General features: G+C 36.5%; 1 protein-coding gene across 1 annotated transcript; it reads right to left on the reverse strand.

Moving 5' to 3' along the window:
• Positions 1-1,149: 1,149 nt before the first annotated feature.
• On the reverse strand, positions 1,150-8,036 carry LOC121315843 (zinc finger and BTB domain-containing protein 2-like). Its single transcript, XM_041250334.1, has 3 exons — positions 7,533-8,036; positions 5,435-5,614; positions 1,150-4,814 (listed from the first exon to the last, which is right to left on the reverse strand). Exons 2-3 carry the CDS (start codon positions 5,605-5,607, stop codon positions 3,509-3,511), a joined length of 1,479 nt encoding a protein of 492 aa, XP_041106268.1. The 5' UTR covers positions 5,608-5,614; positions 7,533-8,036; the 3' UTR covers positions 1,150-3,508.
• Between the last annotated feature and the right edge of the window lie 2,469 nt (positions 8,037-10,505).

Raw genomic sequence — 10,505 nt, forward strand, 5'->3', positions numbered from 1 at the left:
GATCAGAGCACTCCTTGATCTGTTCAGCAATCCTTGATGTTTTCCAGTACTACAAACTACATTTTGTGTAGTGTTACTTCAAGTTTAAATGCTATTCAAGTGTGAACATGTACAGCTGTGGCCACAAGTTTTGCATCGCCCTATTAGAATTAACTAACTTAGCTTAGTAAAGTCAAATGAAAACTGCTGAACAATGTTACGTTAGCATATTTAATTACATACCACTTTGTAGTTTTCCATACACTTGACAAAAAAACTGACAAATTGAAAAAAGTGACATTTAGAAATCTAACTTGAAATACTGCACTACACTTTGTGGCTTCTAGTAGATTTTTGCGATGTCATTTAGCAGTTTCTTTGATTACATGATGTTAAATAAAATATCTAAATTACGTTCACATATAGTTTTTATTTTTTTTATTTATTTAAATATGAAGTCTTAATCTTAAATTTCTGGGTAATGCTAAACTTTTGGCCATAGCTGTAGAACAGGAGGTTGTCTTATTTAGCTTTCCTCTGGTAAGTATAACCACGTTGTTTTATAATAATTTCATATTGTGGGTTAAAATGCTTTGATTAGGAGCACAAGAGCTGCTCTTCAGTTCTAATTGCCTGCCACAGATATAACAGCAAAAGTGTCTTTTTATTGCTAAGCGCCAGCACTATCTAAAGCACAGCTGTGTACATTACCAGCAATACTGAGCGAAACATGATCCAAATGATCTGTTCACTAGATGGTGCTAGCTCTTTTCTAAAAACACACTTAACAGCTGATCTAGCATACATTGTGGAAAATTAATACATACTCTGTGTGTGTGTGTGATTATATATATATATATATACACATACATATATATACACACACACACACACACACACATACATAACAAAAAAGAGAAAAACAAGGGACTTGGTAGAATGTTTTTATGCTATTCAGAGGTTTAAGCCATAAAAAAGGGACACGTCACATCCTCCTGCGGCTTGCCCAATAACAATCACAAACTAACCTTAAACAATTTTTGCTGGAAGGTCAGAATTTGTATTGACATTTTGTATTGCGGAAACCCCTATGTATTTTACAGTGTGTGGAGCAAATGATCTTTAACTTCAGAAATGACAGTCAAGAAAGAGTAAAGAAAAAGCAGTTCCTTTTTTTTTACATTAAAACTTTTATTTGAGTCAAGACAGTGAAAATTTCACAGTAGGCTCATCAGAACCCGCACTTCAGAAGACATTGGAAGTATACCACTTAAATTCCTGAGAGCTTTAGAGAGATCACGATACTCATTTTGTTTCACAATGTGTGCTGGGTTGTTTAATTCCAAACTTGCTTGAAAACAGCAGTCGATTTGCTCCCTATTCAAGTACTACAGCTAATGTAGTAGAAGGCATAATTACAGCATTAAGTGTAAAAAAAAAACAAAAAAACAAAAAACAAAACAAAAAACAAACAAATTATCTTGGTGTAAAATTACAGATTATTGTAAAAAAGGGAAACTAAAATCTACTGTGAAAACTTTCACACACCTGGTAATATAGCATATAATATACCCTGCCAAAGAATAGCCATTCAGTGGCTTTATTTCAGAGAATTACTTAAACATCTCTTTGTTATTGCAGGCTCTTAACCAGTTAAAAAATATATATGTTACCTTGTAATAATTTTCCCTTGTCACCATTATTTTAATGTACTGAAAAATAATCTCCATGTTTTTGCTATACAATATATGCATCCACTCATCCGCCATTGAAACCTACTTTACTTTGCACTGGCTTTAAAGACATGTACTACCTCCTAGGTAAAGAAGACAAACGTTAGTTCAAATTGTTGCTTATGAAAACAGAGATCAAAGTTTTACCAATGTAGCAAAACAAAGATACCCTAATCTACTCAAGTATTTCATCTGTTGCATTTGATCACTTCAGGACTGTGAACCATGAAGACTGAATACAGCACATCATGTTTCAACGAACTGTAAATATTTCATGCGTTTTAGTTGCAACTGCACACATATTATCTATACTCCTTTGTATGGAAACATTTGATCTTATATCACAATGTGACACCTGAAATTCCAGGCATAACTGGTCTGTCATAAAGCCTGCTCTTTCTAAGGTGTGTGTGTACTTGTACTGAAAACAACTACTGAAAAACTCAACCAATGCTGAGATCACATGAATTTCCACAATAAATGCAAACTGCAAATTCAGCATTATTCCATTACTTCTTATAGTTAAAACGTCTGTTGATTTATAATTCCACCACAACAACCCCAATGCCATTTTATTTGATTAAAAAAATAAGAACAAACAAATAAGAAAACTAATACCATTTAAAAAAGTGTAAATACTAATATAACAAATAAAGAGCAGACAATGTGTTCCTGAAAGAAGCAACATACATTTCTGCTATACAGAATATTATGTAAATATAGCATATTATATAAAGTTATAAAGGTTTACTAAACATAACAAATATTTTAAAAGTATTTTAAAACTATTCCAGAGAAATACATTGGCTAAAAGCATGACATCTTACAGTATAAAACATATTTGTGCACACAAAAACTAAACAAAAACACAATTATTATATTTCACTGTCCTAGCAACATTAAACACCCAATGTTCTCCATTGACTACAGAGTGGTGGCACTTATCCGACAAGAGAAAGTGGCATGGAAAAAGGCGTGTTGTCCTTTACATTATTATTGGCACATGACATTTTATCCCCCAAAACATTCTGAAGGATGGAGGCTACATTAAAACATTTATGGCTGGTCGTGATTTCACTAAATGACCAGGATGTTGAGAATAAGGCACTATGGGAGCTGCAGTTTTCCTCTTATAAACATAAAACTGGTGATGGTAGCCTGCATATCCCATAGCAGTATCATCGTGTTGAAGGAAAATTTTCAAAACAGCCTTTTAACTGAAAACAGAAGTTCCCTTTTCTTACTCAGAGAGGATCTGCTGCAGTATGACATTTTAGGCCAAAACAGCCCTCAAACCACAGCCTGAAGCTGTGCTTGCACTGCTAGTGTTACTTTGCTCAAATGTATGGTCAAACTTTCTCTTTCAACACATTATTGCCCCCGCCCTACCCCTCCTCCGCCAAGGTGGTACATTACTGCTTTGACGCACAAACTGGTGCTCAGGAAAGGAATTAACGCAGTGTACGGGTATCTGTACGTAGAGGTACCGTGCACTATTCCATCTTTACCACTCAAGCCCTGTGTTTTCAACCAGCCTGCACTGAGAATGTTTTTCTATCCCTTCTCACTGAGCCCTGAATTAACTAGCCAAACAGCTTCGCAGGTGACACAGCCTAAGTGAAGCCTACATTTATCCCTATAGAAGAACACAGAAACACCCATGATATATGCTGACACAAACCCACAATGTGTGTTGCTAACTGCTGAGATTATTGTATGCAAACACCACATTAATATTAAAAAAAAAAAAAAAAAAAAACATACATTTATATACAAATATATAAAATATTCCATTATTAGTCTGCTAAAATGTCATCTGTTTTGATAGATGTAATTACGTGTCCAGAATCTGAACCCTTGTCTTTAGGAGGCTCTTCATTTTGCGGTGTCGGCTGGTTATCCAACACGGAGAAAACCTGAGCATTTTGGGCAAAGCACAGATGCTTGATAACCTCGTTGGGGCTGACGAACGTCATGTCACATACGTTACACTTGTATGGCCTACTGGATGGGAGGAATATGGCATCCATTTGGCTGCCTTCTTCATTGGAACAGAGTTCCATGCTATGCTTGTCCACCACTGTATACGATTCAGCGCTCTGGTTAAGGCACACATGTCTGGCAGCTTGGTTCGCACGGCAGAAGCTTTTGCCGCAGGCACTGCACTTGTAAGGTTTGCCAGTGTGAATGTACATGTGCTCCCGCCAGTGGCTCTTCTGAATAAACTTGCGGCCACATGTGGAGCATTCGTATTTTCGCCTCTTGACCTCTCGCTCCAGGTCCATGCTCTCAAGGTTATCTATGTCTGCAATGTCTGAGGGAGGCGGAGTCTCTGCCTGGGGCTGCAGACTCTCCATTCTTGGGGAATCAGTGGCCCGCTGAAACTCCCCGTCGCTAATGATGTCACCTCCTCCCTTGGGCGCGTCCTCTTGCTCCCTGGCTGGTTCTGGAGCGCTGTTGCACAGCATCGGGGACAAGCTTGCCTCGACTAGGCTGGTCGCTGATGGAAACAACATCTGAGAGTGAAGCATAAGGTGTTCCCGCAGGGTGCTCCGCTGGTTGAAACGGCTGCTGCAAAGATGGCATGAATAATGTTTGCGAAAAGAGGAGTTTCTCTTCATAATACTGGGCTTGACATGGAGAATCGTGTTTGCAGCAGGATTTTCATCGACGGCAGGTACATCCAAGCTCTGCACCTCTGCTGTGGAAGGATTAGCATGAGAAGCATCTGCTTCTTCAACGGACTGGACATGTTGGGATTCAGAGACAAGCAGGTTACCCTCCAAAAGCTGTTCCGGTTCAAAGGTGGAGGAAAGTGCTTTAGGCGACCTTAGTCTACTGGGAAGGCCGGCCTGTTGATCTGCAATCTGAATGCCATAGAGGGAAGTGGCCAACGGAAAAAGCTGTTCAGAGTGTGGAAATACACCTAGTCCAGCCAGGCTGGCCTCTTGTAACAGTGGATAGGCATGCAGAAATTTCACACCCTGCTCAAGCCGGACTGGGTCAATGAGCTGAGGAGCCAGCTTCCCTGTGTACATCAGATTCAGGAGGTAGCTAAAGATATCAGGCTGTATGTCAGCTGGCTTTAATCGGACACAATCTCTGCAAAAAAAGAAATTAAAACAAATCTATCAGATACAGTTTTAGTACTGTTTTTTTTGTTTGTTTGTTTTTTTAACGTGACTACGTTATTGTTTTTTTAAGGAGTTTTATGTAAATATTATTGGAAAACAACTTTCTTATAGTTATTAATAGCACTGCACACCCTTTGCTTGTGCTAAAAAAAAGTAGCTTGGTTCTTGTTTTTAGTTATTTCATTTGGGATAGGAAGATATTTCAAATACACTGTTATAGATGAAGTTCCTGCTGCTTATCCCTAGTCTCCGTCTGTGCTATAGTTCAAACCTAAAATCACTGATACCAGCATTTGTAGGTCTATCTATCTTAATATACTAAATTTAAAAAAAAGCAGTTACAATGCTACTAAAAACATAAAGGTAGGAAAGTTATCTGCAATGTGTAAGAGGGGATACCACCATCTTAAATATGTAAATACAATTAAAATGTACTTAAACAGTCGTTTACAAGTTGTGTTACAAATAAATAAATAAATAAAAATATGATTTTGTGAGAATATAAAAACAAAAATTGTACACACAGAGAAATTCCACAAATACTTGCTTATTTAAAATAATAATAATACTAATTTAAAAGCCAATTACCTGTCCTGGTGAATGAAGAGCATTCTGAAGTAGTTGGAAAAGGCTGCAAGAACAGATTTGTGTGCTTTGAAGAAGACATCACCGATAGCCACGGTGCAGTCACATAGGAAACCAAACTCCCTCTGCGCATTCAGTTGCTGAAGGAGGATGAGACCATGGTTGGCCAGCTCCATGCTTCACCTACAAAATGCATGAGCCGTCTACAATGATATGCTTTACTGAGAGATATTTTACATTAAATACAGAACGATGCACCACTGATTGCAATACAGTCAATTAATGCACACCCTGTCAACAGTGAAGGTCTTGTATTGGGCTCTAGGAAAGATAACTCAAAACCACCTTTATTTTCTCATATATAATATTAAGTAGGGTGGCAAAAAGATACAAGACTGTTAAATGTGAAAACAAAAGTGATATTATAAAGAGATGATCTTTGCCTAGGGAAGGGTGCTTTTACAGAATTAATGATTTAAAAAGACTAGATAAGAAATTAAAAAGTACAGTATTTAATGCTGTAATGGACTTTAATTATAATATATATATATATATATATATATATATATATATATATATATATATATCAAACTACAAGTTTAGTGCCTAAATTTTGGTCGCCAAAAACAGAAATAATTATAAAATAATCTTTTCATTGAAAAAAAAAAACAAAAAAAAAAAGATTAACGTAAAAGACCCACTTTTTATTAATACATTTAATATTAATAATAATAATAATAATAATAATAATAATAATAATAATAATAATAATAATAATAATAATAATAATACTTAAGCGTCAGCATTACATGGAAAACAAAGAATGTTTGGTGTCAGTTTCTAATACTTTGAAAATGGTAACTGAAATTCGAGCATTTCTAAAAGACAAAAGTCATGTTAGTATCGGTTTACATTCATGTCGAATATAAAGCAGTACATACTCGTATATGGTTTTTATTATTTTTATTTTTGTTACAGGCCCCTTAAAAAGGTGAAAACTAAAATATAGCCAACAGGAAAATAAAAACGGATCATAATGTCAGCTTCCTCAGAGAAGCAAAAACTGTTGTATGCAACTTACATAGCTTGACAGTTACATGTTTAATAGTGCTGTATGGGAAATACTTGTAATTAGTTCGATGGTTTTCAATTAATTTCTAGAAACATAGTTCTGCATTATGAAAACTGCATATCAACAAGATCACACGTTTCTTAAAGAGAATTAGCATGTAAAGACATTAAAGCACTTAATTCCATTCCCATTGACCTAAATAAAGCCTTGGTTAGTCAGCTATTTTGTGATGTGCACGGTTGTGGTAGGTGTCATACTGTGCAAACCAATCTTAAATCAAAAGATTAGTTAGTACACCTATACATTACAATAGATCGAAGAATACGTTTTCTTTTTTGTATCGGAAGCCTTAAAAGCAGCCCTGTGAATACTATATCACATACATTTGTCTTTTAACTCGATATTATAGAAATAGCTGTCGTACATTGGATTTATTTTATTTATTTATTTTTAATAACAAGCAGTTCTCATAGCTGATTTAAATTAAATATACAACAGCCAATCGGCGCCATACCGACCCACTCCTGAGTGGCTGGATCCTTGAAAGACTAATGATTCAAGATAACATACTGTAGTACAGTAATCAGACAGCAGACATGATTCAATACCGTTTGAGATAGCACCGCCCTTCACTGAGACACGTGGGCCGGACAGAGCTGCTGATTAAAATTAAACCCACTTCCGCAGTGCGCTTTCCTCATAAACTCCTAAATGTATCACGTTTGCTTCACTTTAATAAACATTTCATAAGAAGTCACACCGGGTACAACGTGATTATACGCCGAGGTTAATCTTATTCCCTGAACTGTTATGGACTGTAGTTGCACAATTTGCGGCTCAAGCAGAGGTCAGGCTGCAGGGTGAAGCGGAACAACGAAGCTTCACGAAATGGACACACAAGGAGGGGAAGGGTGGTCACCGAGCACTATTTTAACTTAAAAGTATTTGAAATGACTATAGCTTTTAAAAAGCCACTCGGCACACACATTCAGACGTCCACAAGAGAAAACGTAATGCCGTATTACCTACCTTGTGCTCTGTGTAGCTCTTCTACTAGTTTTTGTGCGTTGCTGTTGTTGTTTGTTACCGGGTACTTGTCCGTTGAGCTTGCAGCTGCTCTGTTCCTCTAAACGCAGCATTGGCGGCGATGGTCGGTGTTTTCCGGTCGGGTTACGTTCCAATCACATGACCGTCTCCAAAGCATTTAAAAAAAGTGCACTTGTTAATCCCACTGCCCCCGAGACATTGTTAATTTGCTTTCTGTTTGAAATACTAGCTATGTATGCTACTAGGACTGGGCAGCCTGAGTGTTTTTTTAGTCAGACTGAATGTATTGTAATGCTGCACTTGCCGGTTTAAAACGGTAATACACATTTCGCAATTTGGTTTGTAAAACATACAACGATACATTTTGTTTTCCCTGCACTAGACGCGGAGTTAAAAAATAAATAAATAAGTAAGAATAACTAAAATTATGTTACAACACAATAAATTAATCTTTATATTCTGGAAATTCATATTCCTTGGGGGTCTTAAGTATTTCTATACAAATGCAAGGTCACCAATAGGTCTTGTATTTTGATTCAGTCTGCAGTCCACTGTTAGTTTTATAATGTATTACTATTAGCTTCACAGTTACCCTGCACAGTCGTCTCAAGAAAACCAAAGGCATATTACTAGCTATTTATGCTGTGTATTGCTAAAAGTAATTTTTTTGTGACTTTTTACTGACCGTTTTATTATGCAATATTTATGTAATTGGCTAGTTTATTTGTGTGTGTGTGTGTGTGTATATATATATATATATATATATATATATATATATATATATATATATATGTAAACTTTATTATTTATTAAACATTATTTTGAACAACAATGTTTACTTTTATATATTTACATTTAAAATAAAAGAACAAAGAAAGCTTAAATTAAAACGGTCTTATAAGTTATACCTCGTTTCCACTGACAGTCACTCGAGTACGCTCGAATTGATCTGAATTCTCCCAGGACAGATATCACGTGAGTTGGGCAGGAAATACTTGCGAGTTAAATGTCAAGACGCATTTGCTGCATAGGGTGTTACAATCAAATTGTCCATGATTTTAAAGATAAATCTTTCTAGATATTCTTTCGCATTTGTTTCATGCAGCCAATATCTCTCTGACAGTCTGGTAGTATGTAGAACAGGGAAAGAAGCGCTGCGAAAGGGAAATAATGTGTCAGATGTCAAAGTGGATATGAGAATGGCAGTGATTAAGCCAGTTTGCTTGAAAACATTAAAAGTTGATTTAAAAAATTGCATAACAAACTATTTCGTCTGCTTACGTTTGTAATGGTTATACTGATTAAATTACCAATAAAATACCAATTTCATTGCAATAACTTTCAGCAAGCTGTAACTTTGGTAAATAACTAGTTCAGAAAAATCAGAAAAGTTCTGATGTATGTAATTGCCAAGAATGAAAAAAGACAAGTCATTGTAAGTTTTATTCCAAAGCCACATCTACTTCAACACAAAAGCATTGGTAAAATAACTTAATGTGATTAGTCATTTAGCATAAACTGAGGTAAGAGTACAGAGAGCAGTAGGCGCTGTATGAGATTTGTGGAGGACGGAAATCAAATCAAAAATTTGATTTGAGAAAAATGTTTTCTGAGGAGGAGCTGAGAGTCCTTAAGACTGAGGTGACTCAGCATGAAATTTAGTTATTTGGAAAAGCCTCAGCCAATCATCAGCTATACTATCAAAGAGGTCATCTGGCCCTCTATAGTGGAGAAAGTCAATGCTGTCAGTGTTACCAGGAGGACAGTCAACCAGGTGATGAAAAGGTGAAATTCAGCTCTTGGGTCTAGGAGGAGCTGCGGATCATCCAGCATCTAAGAAAAATTGACCCTGGGTTTAAATATGCGGGTCTTCTCCATCTTGCCCTTCTCTTCCGAAGGTTGTCCTGCCTGTCCTCAACCAGAACCAGGCGTCAACGCATCAGGAAGTGTACCACAGCAGCCATCCTGAGGCCAATGACAGGTCTCTGAAGGTGCGTGGTTTCATGCAGCTCTTAATTACTCAGTTCTACAAAGGTTTGCACTTTGTAAGAGATGGTGCAAAGGTTTTGGAGGGTCAGCAATTGCCCAAGTGCAAGGCAAAATCCTTGCATCTCATTATAATGTTTGCACCCGCTTAGTATTCCAGATCCCAGCCCAATTCCATGCTCTTTTCTTCATCTGTATACACTCAATATCATTTAAATGGACTAATGATGGCAAAGTGCTAATTTGATAGCGGGTCCAGAGCGCCAGGTGAAAACCATTCTTTACATACGCCACATTTTTTGTTACTGCTAAAGTCCCACTTTACGGCTGCTAAATGCGGTATGCATGTGCAAAACACTGATTCTGGCAGCAATTTGGGTGTTTTGCAGCCACAAATCACTTTGCACAAATACTTACATCAGCCCCATGATAAGTAAAAAGCCCCTACATACAGTTACACAACACCCTGTAGAGTTTACACTAAACATATTACTTTACCTTTGCTGTATCCTGTTGCCAATACATACTGTGTATTTTCAAAAACTTAATGTGATAACAGTCGTTCAGCATAAACTGTCAATAATACAAATGTAAATGCAAAACAGTTTGTTTAAGGTAAAGAAATGGTAAAGGTAAATAGACAAAAGTCCCAATACTAAGTAAAAGAGATCCCAGTTACCATTCTAAAAATTACTCAAAATAATGGACTGATAATTGAAAGACAACTCCTGGTGAATTTTCCTGTGAATAACACAATTTATAATAATGCTATATTTGATGGCTTTATTTCTGTAATTGTAAAACAGAACATACACAGGACATTGTTTGCATAACAGACCTGATAAAAGTACAGAAATGGAACAAATTAACTTGTATAGTAACACTTACAGGTGGTTTCACAGACCCTAATTAGAACTGATCTTGCTCTAAAGGAAGTCCCAAGACATTTACAATGGATACGTACACAAT

This window comes from Polyodon spathula, chromosome 5, assembly GCF_017654505.1.
Source record: "Polyodon spathula isolate WHYD16114869_AA chromosome 5, ASM1765450v1, whole genome shotgun sequence".
NCBI classification, from domain to species: Eukaryota; Metazoa; Chordata; class Actinopteri; order Acipenseriformes; family Polyodontidae; genus Polyodon; species Polyodon spathula.

What these genes read in the sequence shown, in the direction of transcription:
- LOC121315843 (XM_041250334.1), bottom strand. Translation starts at nt 5,607, where the DNA reads ATGGAGCTGGCCAACCATGGTCTCATCCTCCTTCAGCAACTGAATGCG. An exon ending in CTCTTCATTCACCAGGACAG is followed by an intron (nt 4,815 to 5,434) that starts GTAATTGGCTTT and finishes CTTTTTTTGCAG; the next exon opens with AGATTGTGTCCGATTAAAGC.